General features: G+C 35.7%; 1 protein-coding gene across 2 annotated transcripts in view; it reads left to right on the top strand.

Annotated features, from left to right (window-relative positions):
- LOC136026013 (probable chitinase 10) overlaps window positions 1-19,650 on the top strand; it is a 120,557-nt gene that overhangs the window by 42,428 nt on the left and 58,479 nt on the right. For both annotated transcript variants that reach the window (XM_065702162.1, XM_065702161.1), the window contains 2 exons: window positions 6,078-6,201; window positions 19,475-19,619. In XM_065702162.1, coding sequence (XP_065558234.1) covers window positions 6,078-6,201; window positions 19,475-19,619 — 269 coding nt within the window. The remainder of the gene's footprint in view (window positions 1-6,077; window positions 6,202-19,474; window positions 19,620-19,650) is intronic.

A 19,650-nucleotide genomic window follows, 5' to 3' on the forward strand; every position in this document is an offset into this window, starting at 1 on the left:
AGCTATCGCTGTAACGCAAAGGAAAACTTCCCTTTCCGCCCGCTGTGATTTGTCTAAACCAAATTTTCGCTACTGTTTTATATTTACGCTGTGGCATCCACATATTCATTGATGTTTGTTTCCTAAGTGAGCTGTCGGCCAAGCGAGTTAAACAAGTGAGCTATCAAACTAAGTGAGCTAAACAAGCAGGGGACATTTTACCGCTTTCTATCAAAACGTAGTTCTACATTTAAATTTTTAAAGAACAGTGATTATGATAGATCATACTACCCACCTTTCTTGCCTCCTAGATATACCCATACACAAAATGCTTACAATAAACAGTCTTAAATCGTATGAAATACACTTTAGTATTCCTCAGAAAAATGTTTTATTTGCATACTGTAAAAGGTGGTCTTAATCGGTTTACTTATATTGTACCAAAAATCCTATATTGTTTTGTGTTTTTAGTAAAGCGCTAGTTTTCTATAATCTTGCAAACATAGGGAAATATGACTATTTGGTTTATTTGTGCTAGCTTTTTTGATATATATTAGAAAGACTGCGAAGCAATAATTTTTGTTCGTTTTAAGTTTCAAATTTGCTCTTTACTTCTCTCAAATTTTTTTCTTTTTTTAAATTTATCTTTGTCCGTTTTTATTTTAAATTTGATGCAGAAGCAACACTGCAAGGATCTTTACAAAAAAAATTCGGGGGGCGGGGTGGGGTGGTTGCACCCTCATATACGAAATAATTTCTGTTTGTTTGAAGTTTTAGTGTCACTCCTTACTTTCACTTGAAAAAAATTCATTTAATTTCTTTTCAAATAATGCCGAGAAATCCATACTACACAAAATGGTGCACACAATTTTTTAAGGTGGGCAACCTCAGCAGTCAGGAAAGAGTAACCATTTTTTTAAAGAAGATTTTCAAAACCTAAGCATAATTTTGGTATGTCTAACTTAATTCACTAAACGTCTTCCCCCTCCCCCCTTATAAACACCAAAAAATATTAGACATATAGGTATGAAATAGCAATAAACAAGAAAAAGTAACCTGACAACCACAAAAATATCATAGAAAAAAAATTATAATAGGCTCTTAGTGCTATTAAATAATGATCTTAATTGTCTATTAAATAGTAAAAAAAGAAAATGATATGAATGAATAGATGTAACAATAAGTAATCCTTCCTTGAAGATACAACTTTGAGATGTTCCAAAACTATGTGCCTATACTTCTCCAATCCCTAAGTGGCAAGGGGTTGGGGTCTGGGGCGTAATTTGCCCCAAAAATAGTGTATGGAACATTTTACAATTCACAAAAAATTAACTAAATTGTGAATTAGCTGAAAAATAATTATATATAAGGCAGAAAACTATGATTGAAATAAAAATGCCTGATTAAGGAACTGAACCCTTGCCATTCTGATTCAAAGACTAACACTAGTAACTGAACTACAGCGGCCGATGATCGAATTCAATCTATTGGTTCTTTTAGGACCAAGTTGTGTAACTTACTGTCATCACCAAAAGTATAGTTATTGGACCTTATTCAGCCAATACATTTGTAATCGGCTATTATAAAACATTGAGTTAATAAAATCTTCTATTATAAAGAATGAGATCATTAAACTATATTGGCAAAGCTCCACTTTTGCGAACAGGAGGAGGGGAAGGGGTATGTCAAGGAATAGTCACTTAGAATTTTGAGATTCAATGATTTATTCTTCTATGAATTTCTTCCTCTTAAGAACAGTCGATGAGATTCACAAAATCATTTTGCGAGCCCTAACGTCGGCTACCGTGTTAAAGAGTTCATAGTGAATTTTCCCAACGGACTAATGAGACTTACTAAGGGGACTGGGAGGGGGAGTATACGTTAGGGGTTCTTGTAATTCTCCAGTTAAGGGATTGGTCCCAACTTCCAAGCTTTTCCACGAAGTCGAAAAGCTAGGAAGTAGGGACCAATTTTATGGGACCAATTTTAGGGACCAATTATATATGTCTTCTAAATTATATATGTCTTCTATCGGCACGAAAAGTGCCGTTTTTAGTGCTATATGGCACTTACGGATGGTAGAACTGATAAAAAGCACGTAAGTATGAGCAATAGCTTTCAAATGAGCCAATAAACAGAATTTCTGGATGCCCACTAGTCCCAGCTTCTTGAGACATGGCACCAATAGTGCCATTTTTAGTGTCATTTGGCCCTTGCAGATGGTGTATTTTATAGGGAAAACGTAAATATGAGCAATACCTTTTATATGAGCTATAAAAAATCTGTCTAAGAAGTTTCGGTAGCCCGGTATCCCCACCCCTTAAGAAATGGCACAGTGCCATTTTAGTGCCATATGGCACTTGCAGATGGGGTATGAGAAATAGCTTTTGAATGAGCCATTAAGCATCTCTCTATGATATTCTGGTAGCCCGCTAGGCCTGAAAAAAAAACCAAAAAAACAGGAGACAGATTTTCCGGGACTGTAATCTACCTGCATCAGGTTTTCGACCCTGCTGGTTTCAATGGTGCACTTTTCATTTTGATTTGACGCCATTTTTGAGGGTTTTCAGACGTTTTTTTCGAAATCACCATAAATTTCTGTTCTCAGTAAACATTTACTTTTAAGACAAACTGAAACAATAGTTACCATTCCTGAGTTAGTGTCAGATGGCAATTTTTCACAACACAGTATTTTTCAAAACACGTTTTTTAACTTTTGGTTACTATGGGCTGTGTTTCGCTCTTTGCTAGGTTGCAGCTACCGCTGCAACCATGAGACAGGATCGCTTAACTATGGAACGGCTGCGAATAGATGTCTATTCTAATTAGGCAGCTTGTTTCCACTTAAGGTTGATAGCTTCTAGAATAAAGGGGATGTTCTGTGCTCCCTTTGTGCCTTCGATAAAATCTCAACGTGTCTTAAGTTTCATGTTTTAGCTTCCAGGTTTGTAGACCGAAGAAGCCTTATTTCTTTGTGATTTTAAGCAAAGATCAAAGTGGGGGGCATTCAAAGAATGTCTGATATTTGATATCTCTGTAACGAACAAATAAATATTACTTAGGCCAGCAGTTATGTTTCATAAATGTAGTGCAAGTGTTTTAACGAGTAAATCAGCTCCAGTTTAATCCGTACCCCCCCCCCCCCGACATACATACCCGCCAAAAATAATTTAAAATACAAATGTAATAAAAAATAACAAAATATAACAAAAAATAACAAAAAATATATAAATATAACAAAAAATAACAAAAAAAAAATACAAAAAAATCCCGCAAAAAAAGAACAAAAAATACATACACCCGCAAAAAGAATTTAACCGTTTCGCATGAAATTCTTGATGTCTCTTAGCAGAATATCACTAGCTTTGACCTAGCATTTAACTTCACTTGCTGACTTCTGTGTTGCAAATGTGTGTGTTAACCATATTGAAGAATAATAAACACAAAATGCGGCGGCTGATTTCCCTATCTTTCTTTGAAATCGAACGAAAGTGAAAGGGCTTATAGTAAGAACGTTAATAAAAACCTGTTCTTCCCCTGTTTTGTTGGTTGTAACTTCGAAACTGCCGACTCTATAATAGAACGTGACTAAGCGTACATAAAGTAGTTCTAATTATTCATTAAACCTTGAATTTTGGTGACTGCACCTGTTCACACACAGTGACACTCCGGATAGGAAACGGAACCATTTTGTTTACCTTCCTTTTTCCAAACAGTTGCCCACTTCCTAGATAGTCACAAGTGCACATTAGAACGAAAAATCCACACCTGGATGAAAAAGTACTTAATAAGGTCTTTTAATGTACTATTGATTAAAAAAAACTTCTTCGGGAGACAAAGTTTTTCAAATAAAGGTAAAGAGCCACTTAACGACGCTACTACGGATACCCTGTGTCGTTAACCTTATCATGGTTGCAGCGACAGCTGCTATCTAGTGAAGACCTAACCACGGCTAAAATTAGCCAAGAGTTTAAAACTGTGATTTTTTTTATGTTATTTTTTGAAAAAAATAATCTTATTAGTAATAAAATGAAAAAATATCTTTCTTAAAGATCTAAAATTGGTTGAAAAAAGAGCTGTCTTTCGTAAAGGACTTTGACAAAAAGTCAAACTTGAGTATTCGAGGAAAGAACAGCTCCCATATATGCAGAAACATTTCTGTTCGTTTTAAATTCTAATATTGGCCCTTTCTTTCAGTTGACAAATTTTTTTTTTAAATTTAGTTTCTTATTGTTTTTCAAATTATGCCAGGAAATCCCCTTCTCTTTGTTTAGTATTTCCCATGGAAAACTCTCACCGGAAAATTTCCCTCCGTAGAAATCGCCATTCAAAAGAAAAGGAATTTCCGTATATCCCAATAGCAAATACTATATGTGAACCAGGCAAATTCGTCCAATGGAAAATCCCCTCCGTAGAAATCCTCCGTAAAAAAAGATATTTCCGTACATTTACCATTAACAAATACTAATCGTGAACTGGGCGAATTGCGAAACTTACAGCCCTTTCCCAGAGACTCCGGATACCATGTCATCCTCAGAGGCATAGTTATTGGGTCTATCAACTATGCTGAATCAAATCGCTATTTCAAAATGAAGAACTCATCTCTTTGGAAAAAAATCGGCGCGAGTGGGGCAGGTAGCTTCCCTCCATTCTTTTAGTCACTTAAAAAAGGGCGCTAGAATTTTCTTTTTTTTTAAATTTAAGTTCGATCAGCTCTCTCTCGATCTTCTAGGACCACTGGTTTGTGCGATCATCCCTGAAAAAAACAACAACAACAACAAAAACAATAACAAATAAATATGCATCAGTGATCTTACTTCTCGGAAAAAGAATACATAATTCCACAGCTTGAATCCTTTACAGCAGGGTTCTCTGATATGATGAATCTGATGGTGTGATTTTGAGGATTTGTTTGGTTTTTCCAGAGGAATTGCCAACAGATTCTTCAGGGTACCCGTCTGTCTGATCGTATTTTAAGCAGTAAATTGTACAAAAATGTGGTTCTATCTCAATTTGTATGGCTATAATGAGAGAAGGGTTGAGATGGCTAGGATACGTTCTACGGATAAAGGATGGCAGATTGCCAAAGATTGTCCTTTTTGGCCAACCATCAAGAGGTAAACGAAAAGCAGGTCGGCCCATAATGGGGTGGGAAGGAATTACAGGAAGGATTTAAAGGAGATTGGAACTTCTTGGGACGGTTTAAACAGGGCGGCTCTGAAAAGTTAGGGACGGAGGAGGAGAGTGAGTAGCTGGGATGGCCTCAGATCTGGCAACAAACAGGTTATGTGGTCAAAAAGATAGGTTTTCAAGACTGTGGAAGAGTGAGAGAACACTATACCCAATAAATAAAATTGAAATAAAACCTCACACTTAAATGCTGTACAGTGGGCTAGAGTTGCCTCCTGAAAAGATTTCTCGTTTAATTAATAACATACCAAATCAGATTTCTTTTCAACTACTGTTTGTGTTTTGAATTTGATTCTTTGTTAGTTTTTGTTTCTGTGCAAACAAAATATAAAAGATGGAGCAAAGCCGATTCTCCAGCTCAACAAGCGCGTTACCAGTCAACTGCCGACTAACAACATAAATAAATAGACTAAAAAAACGTCTCAATGCAAAAGAATTGTTCAAGCTGTCATTGAATATTGCTTGGCCATTACAAACATCACTGCGATATAGGATGCAAAATCTCTTTCAATAATGCATCATCGACGTGGCAAAAAAGTTCAGCCGTACAATAAAAACTAAAACAATTCAGGGACATTTTCTATTCTTTTCTATATTTATTCCAAAATCATAAAAAGACACACGAATATTATCAACTAAAATACTTTTGGACTGTCCGACTCTACGACCCAAAATAGAAAACAATAGCTAAATTCAAGCCTTTGGAACTCATAGGTTAAACGAATTTTGTCTCCTCTCCTGAAGGAAGACTCAAAAGGAACTCTGGTGTTTCACCTCATTCTCACAAAAACAAAACATTGTATAAGAGTTTTGTCATGTTGAAACTTAATAGAGTATGTTACCTGATTTTTTTTTCTATTTCCTAATATTAATAACAACCCACGTCTATGAATTTCTTTTTTGTTTAGAAATAAGACAAGCTTTCGAAGCAGAATCAGCAGAAACAAGGGAACCACGCTTGCTGCTCACTGCTGCTGTTCCTGTTGGTCCAGAAAATGTGCAAGGGGGTTACGATGTCCCAGCTGTCTCTCAGTAAGTACGCCAAGCTTTATTTTGGAAAATGGTAATTTGTAACCTATGTTCTTCTATGGTATTTCTCCCTCAACAGGGAAACATTAGGGCGTATAAAATGATTAACACATTCAAATCCTCAATGGATAAAAGCCGTAATCTTCTTGAGCTTTTCCGACTTATGGAAAACCATCATATATATATATATATATATATATATATATATATATATATATATATATATATATATATATATATATATATATATATATATATATATATATATATATATATATATATATGTGTGTGTGTGTGTGTGTAGAATCGCTCTGTCAGCGGCTCGTGTGTTTGGACCTCCCTTTTTATCTGTTGTTTTTTCTTGTCATTTTTTAGTTTGGTTTTTGGGTATTTATACTTTATTTCTATTGTCATGGCTCTAAAATATTCTGCATAAGCTTTAACAGTTTTTGTTCTGTACTTTTTACGTTGTATATACTAACAAATTAAACTGCTTGTCCTAGGATTTTCAGTATCTGATAATTTTCGTAAATACTTGAAATGAAGCCTTAATAACAGAAGATTGGCATAAGCGTTTTTCACATCTGTTGTTGCTTGTTGTAGTCGAAGTTCTTGTCACGGTTGACCTAGTTTCTCAGGAATTTAATTGTTGCATCTGTCACTGCAAATGACCTTTGTCTTGCAGGTGTTTAAGTATTGACGAATCGTTGGCAGTGTGTGATCACATCATCTTTTTCTTACTTTTGTATAGTTTATCCAAATTTCGCTGTAAATAGTTTTCAAGATAATGTTCTTTTCAATACTACTTTTAAACGCAGCAGTATCCTTATAGTTGCTAACAGAGAATGGCATTTCACTGATTATTAATTTTGTATGATGCGAATTTAACTTCCAAAAAAGTTGAAAATTTCATAAACTGTCTGGTAGAAAATTTGAATCCAATGTCATTTATTAAATTTCGAATTACACACAGGGTACTTGGTTGTTATTGTTAATGTTTAAATTGTGACTTCGGCTTTCTAATAATATATTAAAATGGATTCTGGAATAATTCCTCTCCTTTTTGGCATACCCTCCTCTTGCAAAATTCTTTCCAACTTCACTCATTCGATCTGCCCTCCTCTTACACCAAATTGCTCTTATGACATTGTCGTTCACAAATTGGGTCTTTCCAAACTACAGCATTTAAAATTACTAATCCCTTTAAACTGTATTATTGGCAATTACTAAGCACACTAATACTCCTAAAGCTGCTATAAATCGTGTCTAGTACAGCGCAAGAAACCTAAAATCTTGGAAAACACTTAGAGTGGAGGGATCGGGATGAAACTTGGTGGGAAAAATAAGCACAAGTCCTAGATACATGATTGACATAACCGGAACGGATCCGCTCTCTTTGGGGTAATTGTGGGGAAGGGTTAATTCTGAAAAATTAGAAAAAATTCGTTCACAAATTTGATCTTTCCAGACTACAGCATTTAAAATTACTAATCCCTTTAAACTGTATTATTGGCAATTACTAAGCACAATAATGTTACTAAAGCTGCTATAAATCGTGTCTAGTACAGCGCAAGATTTAGTCTCATTATTAATTTTCACCCACAGCACCATTCTTATTCGTAAACCTTGATTAACCTCAAGACGTTATTTTTTCTTGTGTTGCTGTTGATGTCTTATCATTAATTATGAGTCTATTAAGTATAAATTATTTCACTATTTTGTGCTTCTTCACTCAAAATCAAAATTGCAAACAGTTTATGGCAACCGACTGTAAATAAAGAGCGATCATGCCAACAACACCCGAAGCTAAAAAAAAAAGAAAATTTTGGTAACAAAATATACAAAAGAATCTATTTTTTATAAATAACGTCATTAATTTTAAATTCCATTAATTCTTAAGTTTATCAAGAATTATTAGCATAGAGAAATGGGCATAAATTTAGTAAAAGGGGGAATAACATCCCCAGTAAGGGGGATATCACCCCAAAAAGGTGTGATCTTAATAAAGTTATGCCATCAAATTCATCATATCAGTTAATTAATTTATTTTCTTTGCAATCTCAAAAATAATTTTGGTATTTCAGCCCCCCTCTCCTAGAAATATCATAAAGGATACTAATTTTTAGAGATTAATTTAAAAAAATCTTTTCAAAAATTGAAGTTTTCCAAAGAACAGCAAAGAACTATTTGAAATCAAAGACGACTAGAAATGAAGTTATATAACAATCTCAAACTCTAAATAAACAGAAATGAATAAATGAAACCCAAAATGAGAAGAATTACAATGATAATCAAGTCAAATTAAAAAACAAATAGAAATTAACACAAAAATTTACGAAAAATATTATTTTAAATGTTTTTGTATAACGTTTATAAATCTAAAATACCTGAGACTTCGAGGAATGAATGTCATTATTTATGAAACAACCAGTTTAATTTCGCTGCGTCTTTTCAGTAATCTTCTTGTTGATGTTTTGACAAACAAAACTATACTGCTAAAAATGTATATCTTTTTCAATAAAATGTAAATGACATTCGACCTGTTTAGAGGTTTTGATTAGAAGGAAAAGGGATCAGGTAGCAAAAATCTTATTTCTAAATCTTGATTAGGCTTGACATGTATTTTGTTGTTGATATTATGACAAATAAAAGTACACTGCTCGAAATAAAAATTGTTTCCAAGTTTCAATTTGATACCCTTAGGCCCATTGCCCATGGGGTAACTGTTTCAAGACAACGGTTGGCTCATCTGCAACTGGTTTACGACCAGTTTACAACCAAAATGAAACATGTCTCCGCTCACGGACACGAGTGGTCGTAGATCAGTTGTGTCTATCTAATTGAGCAGTGCAGTGTGGTTAACTATGTTGATTTCCGACGAGGAAGACTTGTACCGCCGGTTTCTTAGGGTTCAGAGAGAGTATTGGGTCCATCCCTACTTGGAAAAGAATACAAAGTCTTGTCTGTTCTTAGCAGCAAAAAACCGTCTCAAACAAATAGTTTAATTCCTGGTCTTACATGTTGAGAGCCAAAATAATTGGACAATATCAACGCGGTAGCTCCCGAAAATGTTTGGGAAAGCAATCTGCACCGCAACCATGATCACAGCTGGAGGCTCATGCGGAGCCGGTTTTAGACTGATTGGAAACCAGTCGTCTGGATTTCCCCGTGTGGGAGCCCCCACTCTACTTCAAGGCCATGGTCACAAAACAGCTGCGTGCGCAATCGGTTAGCAGTTCTAGTCTCAAAATTGTTGCCCTGTGGGCGCTATTCTTAGCCGCTCCTGAGATTTGATAGATATGCCCTTTTAACAACCTGGATGCACGTAGTGTCTTTTGATTTAGTTCAGCATCCCCTCAACCTCCTCTGAAAGGTTCAATTTAATATCTCTGCCATTCTTAAGATGTTGTATATACGCCTTTTTGACAGCTGGGATGTTCATCTTTAAAAAAAATGTAATTTTTTATTTAGTTCCACGCCCATATCAACAATTCCTGAAAGTTTCAATTTATTACCCTTAGCCTTTTCGGACACCCAAGAAAAAACATGCTCCTTTGCCATTTTTAAACCATAGGGTAACTTGGATAACAATGCTATTTATATTACAGCATATTCAATATTACAGTTTTGATTATATCGATGAACAACAATATATTTAGAACAACGGGCAACTTAATTTTTCATGGCCCTTGCCCCAGGGGCTGTTGGGCTCATATAGTCCCCAGAGGCATATTTATGGAACCTTTCGGTTATTTAGGTTATTTAGGACAAAATGGCTATCTAAAAATTTTGAAAGGGTACGAGAGGGTAAGCTAAAAAAGATATGGGAGGGGGCTGGATACCCTCCAATTACTATAATTCTTAAAAGGGCACTAGAACTTTCAGTTTTGTTTTGTGTGTTCGAACACTAGCCCAAAGAGCGGGAGTTAGGATGGTGGCATCTCCCTTCACATATCTATATATAGTTTTTACTTGTCTTGTGGTTGAATGCTGCTGTTTACCTTCATTTTGAAAACTTTTTTTGTTATTTATGGACTTAGAAAGCCCAATATTTAGCATAAATATTTATTTCTTGGGTTTGAAACGCATAATGTCAATTTCTTTCTTTAATTCATAGTGGTTCCCGGCTACAGAATCAGATTGTAATGTCTAGATTTATACTTAAGCCTCAGTTTTAGAATGAAATTATTTATTCTACTAAGTTATTTTATTGAATTCAAAAGTTATTTCATTGTTTTTATCAAATTTATTAAATTTTATCAAATAATTAATATGAATTTTTGCTTAAATAGAGACCTTCGTAATCTTATTCTCTTGTTCGGTTAGGAATTTATTGTTTTGTGCCTCACTCTTATTTTTCGCCGTCATTCGGGATTTTTTGACTTTAATAGAATAATCTAAACTTGGAAGTAGAGGAATTTTTTATTTAGGCTTGCCTTTTTTGCCAATATCTATCTTGTAACACCCGAAACTTATGACACAGTTTGCCTCCAATCCTGAAATCTTCTTGTCCCATGTCCTTTGGGACTCCTCGTCTTGTGCATAGTGCGCATGAACTTGTTCAGTGAGTAGCACTTAGATCTGCTGTGACTGTCTATCATGATTTCCGTCTATCATATCATCGTTACTGTTCACCGTCTGAAGCTAAGTTTTGTGGTCCGCAAGGTTCAGTTCTAGGACCTTTTCTCTTCTTCATTTATGTTAATGACTTTATTCGGTTATACCAAAAACCAACCGCTTTTTGTCGTTTATGTTGCCCCAAAGATTTCCATTGGTCGTCACGTATGAATGAAGACGTTATGGTTGCTTTCACTGACGACATTATCCTCTATATTGCTGGCTGAAGTGATCCTGAGATCCCTAAAAAATTGAATAGTTTCTGGGAGGGGGCAATTTATTGGTTCGATGCTAGCTGTGCGGTGCTGACACCATTGGTGAACTGGTCGGTGAATTGGTGCTGATATGTTGGTGAATTTATCCTTTTCCGTTTTGACTTTTGTTGGCTAACTGGACTCTAAACCATAAGTTAATTCGAAAAAAGGGGATTTGAGACCTTAGAAGATACGCAAAAATAGCAAATTTCACCACAAAGCAATTCGCAATTAGTCGTGAACACCCGAAATTGTAAATACAATCATAAAATAAAAACCACAGCTATGCTTTTGATTGCCAAATTATTTCACTGTAATTGTCATTTGTCCGATTGTGTGGTCAAGTAATCAATCGATTAGACAATATTTATAAACCAGAAAAATCTTGTGTCCTTCGCTGAAATAATTTGACTGGCCTCAATCTATTCATCATTTACTGGAATACTTTCAAATCTAAAGATTTGTGGGAATTCTCCAACTTAAACTCAATAAATTCTGAAAATGTGAATTAACTTTGAAAAACCTGAGGTTTAGTCCATGTAAAATCCTGCATAACAGAAAATGGATCTTCGAACTTTCGCAATCTTTTACAGAGGAACTTACTATATGGGAGAGAGTAAGGGCCATTTCAAGACAATCCTTGGGGTGACCCTGACTCCTTCCCTAAAATCAGACAAGCAGTATAAAATTGTTTCATGCAGTCAAAGATTTGAGCTTTGAGCTTTTGCTTTGAGGTCTCGCCAGGCTCTAAAGGATGGACCCCAGCTCATTCGGAGAAACTATAAATATTTGTTAACAAGCTTTGGGGCCTTTCTAGCTTCATTTCTAAAAGCTTATTAAGGGACTTTTAAAGTTGTTTTTTTTTCAAGGCAGACTTCGTAGAAGATAAGATTTATTCATCATGACATACACATACAATATCACATTTTACTATTCCCCAAAAGGCTCTTTGGCCTTTGGGGACAAGTGTTTGGCCAAAATTATTTTAAAGCCATGCTTCCCGCATGCAATGAAAACTGCTCCCACAACTTCAATTTAATTTGTGGGTTTTAACTCAGGAACTAATTAGAACTTCAAGGTTTTTCTATTTAAGAAATAAACATCGTGTGTTTTTTGTAATTTATTATTTTAAATTTTTCTGTTATACTTTATTTGAAATTTCAAATATTGTTTGAAATCTTTATTTTTACTTAGGGTTTCATTTTTGAATTTCACACTGAATGATGTCTCTATGCTAGCAAAATATTCCACAAGCATATCGATATGCAAACCTGTCCGCTTAGTTAACCTTTTTTGTCGAAGCTGCTCGCCTGGAGATACTTAGTTAAGTACTAATAAATTTAATTTTTTTAAACCAACAATTAATGGTCTATTTCTTCTCTTTAAAAAAATACAAAAAGAAATGACACTATGTTTTGTTTTTTCTTTCCACTCTTAAACTTATTTTTTCCTTCAATTCTTGTATGGCTTCTTCGTTCAGCTCCTTAATAAGGGTGTAGGTGTCTTATCTCCCCTAGATTGGAGGTAATTAGAAACTATATAAAAGAATAAGTTTTCAACTGAAACTAAGAAGCAACGTTAAAGCAAAAAAAAGAACAGAAATTATTCCGTATAAAAAAAAAATCATGGCAGTGTTGTTTCTAAATTAAGTTTTATTCAAAAGCAAGCAAAAATGATTATTTTTTTAAACAATTTTTTTCCGAGGGAAGTAAATAACGAAGTTGAAACTTAAAACAAACAAATTATTTTTTAGGACTATCACCTGAACAGGCGACCATCTGAAATTTAAATTCTTAGACTTGACCTTCAAAAATGCATTTAAGTATGTATACACCCATCTGATTATAATGTTTTCATGCTTTAAGCCTTCTCACTCAGAATGATTGATTTTCATTTCGTTATTAACTGAAAAAAAATTTCAAAGAATAGTTAAGAGCCACATTAAACCAAAAACGAAGATAATAAAGTCGTATTAATTAAACGAACAAAGTAAAAACGAATAAAAATGACTATCAGTGAATAATCGAGGCCCGAAACGAACAGAAATTACAATAAATAATCAAATCCAACTTATAACGAATGTAAACTACGACAAATAGGAGTATATCGTACCGACGTCCCTAAGCCGATTAAAGCGTCATTTACACTTGACTGATATCAATTTCTTTTTCGAGCAATGATTTTATTTGCCACCGCATCAACAAAAAAGAGGAGTAAAATTGACTGGAAGCATTAACAATTTTGAACTTATTGGTGTTTTAAGAGAGAAAACGGAGAAAACGTTTAACAACATATTTTGCTTTCAGTAAAGCGCAAATATAAATGACCCTAAGCTCTGCCCCTTAGACATTCTTTTGTACGAAGTTTCCTGGGCAGAAGGAACAAAAAATGATAAATTTAAATCATATCGCTTTTTATTTAGGGAGTTCTCATTTGCGATCTATGATTCAATTAATTTTGCTTATGGTTAATTATTGAGTTAAAAAATATATATATATAGTATCTTGCCATCTATCTGGCGGCCCTCAGTTTGCCGCCTCAGCTAGCTTTTGAAGATTTTTTCTTTTAGTTATGTTAAATATCATGAGTCAGTTTGCCCTAGAACACGTTCCTTTTTTAGCAGCCATCTACAATTGCTAACCAAATGCTATGTATCTAGTGTGGCTGTGTTAAATGGTTGCAACAAGATGGCTAATACCAGAAGCTAACATTTCTTGATTAATTTTTTCATACTTCAGAGGTTTTTTATACTTTAGACTTAGAGTAAGTTATACTTGGTCTAGCAATGTCAGTTATATGTTTAGTCTAGGAGCCTCATCTTAATGAAACTTGATATTTAGAAGGATCTCGTGTCTCGGAGCTCTTATTTGAAATCCCGACTAGATCCGGTGACATTAAGGGGAGTTGAAAGGGGAAACCGGAAATCTTGAAAAACGCTTAGAGTGGAGAGATTGGGATGAAGGTTGGCAGGCATGTCAGGGACTGGACCAGATCAAATTAAAAATAGTTGCTTCTCCGGTTCGACCACCTGGGAGGGGGGAGTGGAGGAACGGTTAATTTCGAAAAATCAGAAAAAAGGGGTATTTTTAACTTACGAACGGGTGATCAGATCTTGGTGAAATTTGATATTTAGAAGCACCTCGTGTCTCAGAGCTCTAATTTTAAATCCCGACTGGATCGAGTGACATTGGGGGGAGTTGGAGGGGGAAACCGGAAATGTAGGAAAACGCTTAGAGTGGAGAGATCGGGATGAAACTTGGTGGAAAAATAAGCACAAGTCCTAGATACATGATTTACACAACCGGACCGAATCCGCTCACTTTGGGGGAGTTGGAGGGGGATTTCCAGTGCTTTGGTGAGTTCGGGGCTTCTGGACTTGCTAGGACGGTGAAAATTGGAAGACGTGTCAGGGACCTGCAAAAATTGACTTGATAACAATCGTTTCCCCGATTCAGCCATCTGGGGGGTTGGGGGTGGAGGGATGGAAAATCGTGAAAATTGAGGTATGCTTATCTTACGAATGGGTGATCTGGTCTTAATAAAACTTGATAAATAGAGAGATATCATGTCTCTGATGCTGCATTTTGAATTCAGATCGGATCCGGGGACATTGGGAGGTGGAGGGGGAAACTGAAATCTAGGAAATCGGAAATCTTGGGAAGTGCTTAGAGAAGAGAGATCGGGATGAAACTTGATGGGAAGAATAAGCACAAGTTCTAGATAAGCGATTGACATAATCGGGCCGGATCTTTTGGGGGAGTTGGGGGGATTTCTAGTGCTTTGGCGAGTTAAGCGTAAGTTGTAGATACGTGATTGACAAAACCGGACCGGCTCTGATTTCTTTGGGGGAGTTGGAGGGATTTCTAATGCTTTGGCGAGTTCTTTGCTTCTTGACGCGCTAGGACGATGAAAATTGGCAGGTATGTCATGGACCTGCACAAATTGATTGGAGAACAGTCGTTAGCCCGATTCAACCATCTGGGGGGCTGGAGGGAGAGGAAATCGTGGAAAAATTGAAGTATATTTATCTTATGAATGGGTGATCGGATCTTAATGAAACTTGATATATAGAAAGATATCGTGTCTTAGATGTCCCGTTTTCAAATCGGATTGGCCGACTATCACATTAGCTGATTAAAAATGTTTTGTTCGCCACTTAATTTAAGCCCGTCCCCTACCTCTAAATGTAGGCTACAAAACCGATCTACGAATTCGACCTTACTCTTGACCCAAAAAATCCTCACACCAAGTTTCATCAAAATATCTAGTTTCAAAATATCAAAATATCTAGTTGACCCAAATACCCCCCCACACCTCGTATTTTTCCAAAATACATCTGATAAAAATTTTGAGATAACCATTTGTTGAAGTAGAAACTTCGAAAATAGCTCATTCGATTCAAAATTGAGAGGGCTAGTGCCCTTTTTAATAGTCAAAAGTGTTTGGGGGGCATTTAACCCCCCTCCCACGCCCAAAATTTCTCCAAATGCATCCAATAAAATTTTTAAGTAGCCATTTTGTTCAACATAATTGAAAGGTATGGAAATTATGTCTTTGAGGATGACGAACCCCCAAAACCCTCAGGGAAAGGGTTGTAAGTTATGCCCTGGGCGCATATAAGGTATATATAGAAGGGTTGATCGTAAAAACTCTGGAATGGGTTCATTTGATTGAAAATCAGATGTTCAAGTGTACTTTTTAAGATTCAAAGTGATCAGAAGGTGGATAACCCCCACACCACGTATTTTCCTGAAATGCATCTAATAAAATTTTGAGACGGCCTTTTGTTGTCGTAGAGCCTTCGAAAAGAGCTCATTTGATTGGAATTGAAAGAGCCAGTTCCCTTTTTAACAGTCGAAGGTAATTGGAGGGCTACTAGCCCTCCCACGCCCACCAATTCCCCAAATACATCCAGTAAAAACTTTGAGATAGCCACTTTGTTCAACTTAATTGAAAGGCATGGAAATTATGTTTTTGGGGATGATAAACGCCCACAGCCCACAGTGTCAGGGTTGTAAGTTATGTCCTGGGGGAATATAAGGCATATACAGAAAGGGTGATCGTATAACCTTTGGAGGGGCACATTGGATTGGTAATCAGTAGTTCTAGTGCCCTTTTTAAGACTCATAGTGATCGGAGGGTGGATACCCCCTCCCACACCTCTTATTTTCCTAAAATGCATCTGATAGAAATTCTGATATCGCCATTTGTTGTTTTGAAATTTTGAAAACAGCTCATTCGATTGAAATTTGAAAGGGCCAGTGCCCTTCTTAATAGTCGAAAGTGACCGGAGGGCAACTAACCCTCCTCCCTCGCCCACCATTTCCCCAAATACACCCAATCAAAATTTTCAGATAGCAATTTTGATCAACGTTATTGAAACAAAGGACCAGAAATTATGTCTTTGAGGATGACAACCCCCCCCCCCCCCACAGCTTTCAGGGCAAGGTAAGTTTTGCCTTGGGGCATATAAGGTATATATAGAAAGGGTGTTTGTATGAACTTCGGAGAGAGCTAGTTGGATTGGTAATCAGAAGTTCTAGTGCCCTTTTTAAGGTTCAGTGTGATCGGGGAGGGGTTGGATAGACCCCCCCCCGCCCCCAAAAAGAAATTACAATAAATAGCCGATCCAAAATCAAAACGAGCAAAAATTAAGATGAGTAGGGCTGATAACCCCTATGCTCTCTCAAGACCAGAACACAAATGGACAATTGTGTGCCCAGGGCGGATAAATGTCACTAAGAATCGCGTTAGGTTAGTTCGGGATACATGGTCAGACACTATCTTCTATCACTATACGTTGCAAACTAAATGAGTTTCGTGGCTAAGTAACCGATTTGTTCTTGAGAGTTTGCTGAATAACACACAAGTACCAATCATTCAAATTCCCATTATTCGTCGAAACCTTTCAAAGCCTGTTTGGAGTTATATTTTGGGGTTTCATTTTTAACAACTTTTTTTTTCGCAATTCCCACTACTGTGGATTGTTTAGCTAAGCAAGCAGCAAAAACAAGCAATTAAGATTATACAAGTACTATATAATTGTTTTATGGAATAAGTACGTTTTTTAATCATGTCTAGCTTTTATAGGCGTTTCTAGCTAAGTTTTTAACAGTCCTCTGTTACAGTCCTCCTGATGTAACCCCGAATCAAAATCCATTAAATCCTATTGCAAATTATGATTTTAAAGATGGCGTAATTAGTATTGTGTGATAATTATCAATCCGGATGTTAAATAGCCTCGTCTTCCAATTACAACTGTATAATCTGATTACATAGTTATAATATAATTACGAGTAATTTTTATCTAACAATATTGCATCTTTACATGCTATTCGTGTTAGTTGAATAATAACTTAAATGGACGTTTCATTTATGAGGGCACTACATTGTTGTAAATGTCTTCATACTTCAAGATGTTCTTTTATAAGAAAGATGAAGTCAAAGGCATTCTTGAAAGAAACATTAAAGTACCGTTCAAGCTAGTGAATAAGGCGTACAATTCTGTGAATTATACGCGGTGTACGGGAAAATCTGTGATAAAATTTTTATACGTTCTTCTCACTGTGTTAAAAAATAATAGAACCCAGTCCTATTTTCTGTATTAAAAATTGTACGCCGGCTATTCAGGACCAAGGATTATTCACGTACAGTTTATTTTATTTTATTTTTTTTTTATTTTTTTTATGCGTAAGCCTGAACAGTCCCTAAGACTCTTGTTACTACCGTACAAGTCCAAGAACAGCATTCTGTTGCTTCGAAAATGAAAAGGAAATCATATGACGTATTTAGCCATTAATATATTTGCTGATCTAAGCTAGAAAAAAAGTATCTGGTTAAAAACAAACAAACAATGATAATATACCTATTGCCTACCTATATATATAAAGATGGAATACAATAATTTTTTTGTAGACTTGTCATAACTGGATGAGTCAATGGACGTATAGCTGCACAAAGGGGGTTGGATTCTTCCTTCTATGATTGGTTTGTAGACCCGAAAAGAATATTTGAAAATTAGTACACTTCTTTTTTCACGCATCTGATTCCCTTCCCCCTCGATTCTAAAATTTCCTTCTTTGGAGGGATTGGGGCTCTTACTTTGACTTCAGTTCTCGCAAACAACGTTAAGGAGTAAGGGCCTTCAGTTCTCTCCAACCTTTCGACCTTGCAAATGCAGCCAAAAATCATCTGTTTCTGCCCACGTTGCTCACTTTAGTCTGCAGCTCGGTCCTTTGGCCTTCCCAAGTGTAATCTATCCACTTAGTTTGTTTGTTATGATTGGCAACCCATGTTTTTTACCCTCGCCTTTCGCAAGCTTCTGTTTGCTCTACATCCTTAGTTGTCCCCTTTTTTGTCCTTCTTTTCCTGTAAGCTTCTTGCATTTTTTTCCTGCCTTTTTTTATGCAATGGTCATTTTTAGATATAGTTTAAATTCATGAAAATATTTACATGATCTGTATGCGTAGCTATTTTTCCTTAAAATGCCAAGGACAAAAAAAATGTGCCCTGGACCCATCTTAGGTCTATTCATAACTGCAAACTGTAGTTCTGTAAGATTTTTCTTTTGGTTGTTTCAAAATTATGAAGTTTTCTGAGCAGTACCATATTTAAATCTAGTACCATACGTTGAACTGTTAAAATGAATATACAAAATTGTTAGGTTTAAAAATGCTTTTTGTCCGTAGAAATTCCAATATTAACAATCTGCCGATTGCCAAAGGAAATTAAACCTTCAAAGGAGAGCTACACTTCCTAAGCCACGTATTTGGTGTCATATATTTTAGCTTATTTCTTCATCCAAGTTTTTTTTTTGTGTATTTGGCGCCCCATACAAGCAAGAAATGGAAAAGTACATGTAGAGGTCTTTTTCATTTAAAATATAATTCCCCGATTCTTCCTTTTTTATTAGACGGTTGTGTATGTTTCCACGTATTCATTCGAAACAATCAGATTCCATTTTTACTGTCCTTCACACTTTAAAACAAAGCTTTACTACTGCATTCCCTTATTAAAATAGTATCAATGTTTTTAAAATACATTAGAATACTTGCGCAATTGTCATTTTTTGGTAATAGTTCAAATACATGAAAATATTTAATGAATGCTTTTTATCAACTGCCATTTTCGTGATGACTTCCTGTTCCAGTTTATATAATTTTTCTTTTAATTTCCATAGGCTGATCTCTACTCTCAAGGTCCAAATATAGTCTCAAAAATTGGAATAAGTTATCGGAGATCAACATCCATTTCATATTTCGCAAAGACCACGTTGCTTATAGTTTGATGCCCCGTGGTTCCAGTTAGCGCATGATTCTCATCTAGTTTCTTTTTCTTAAAATCAGATCCTTCATAGTGGAAATAGTAGATTTTTAATGTTTCAAATAAGTGTCATTTTCTTTTAGGTATTTAGACTTCATCAATGTGATGGCTTATGACTTTCATGGCAAATGGGAGAATACAGTTGGTCATAACGCCCCTCTGTATGCACCATCTTCTGATTCTGCTTGGAGAAAGCAGCTAAGTGTAGACGCAGCCACAAAACTTTGGGTAAACTTTGGGTTTTTTGGTAGTCTCCTAC

The sequence above is a fragment of the Artemia franciscana genome, chromosome 4 (assembly GCF_032884065.1).
Source record: "Artemia franciscana chromosome 4, ASM3288406v1, whole genome shotgun sequence".
Classification (NCBI taxonomy): Eukaryota; Metazoa; Arthropoda; class Branchiopoda; order Anostraca; family Artemiidae; genus Artemia; species Artemia franciscana.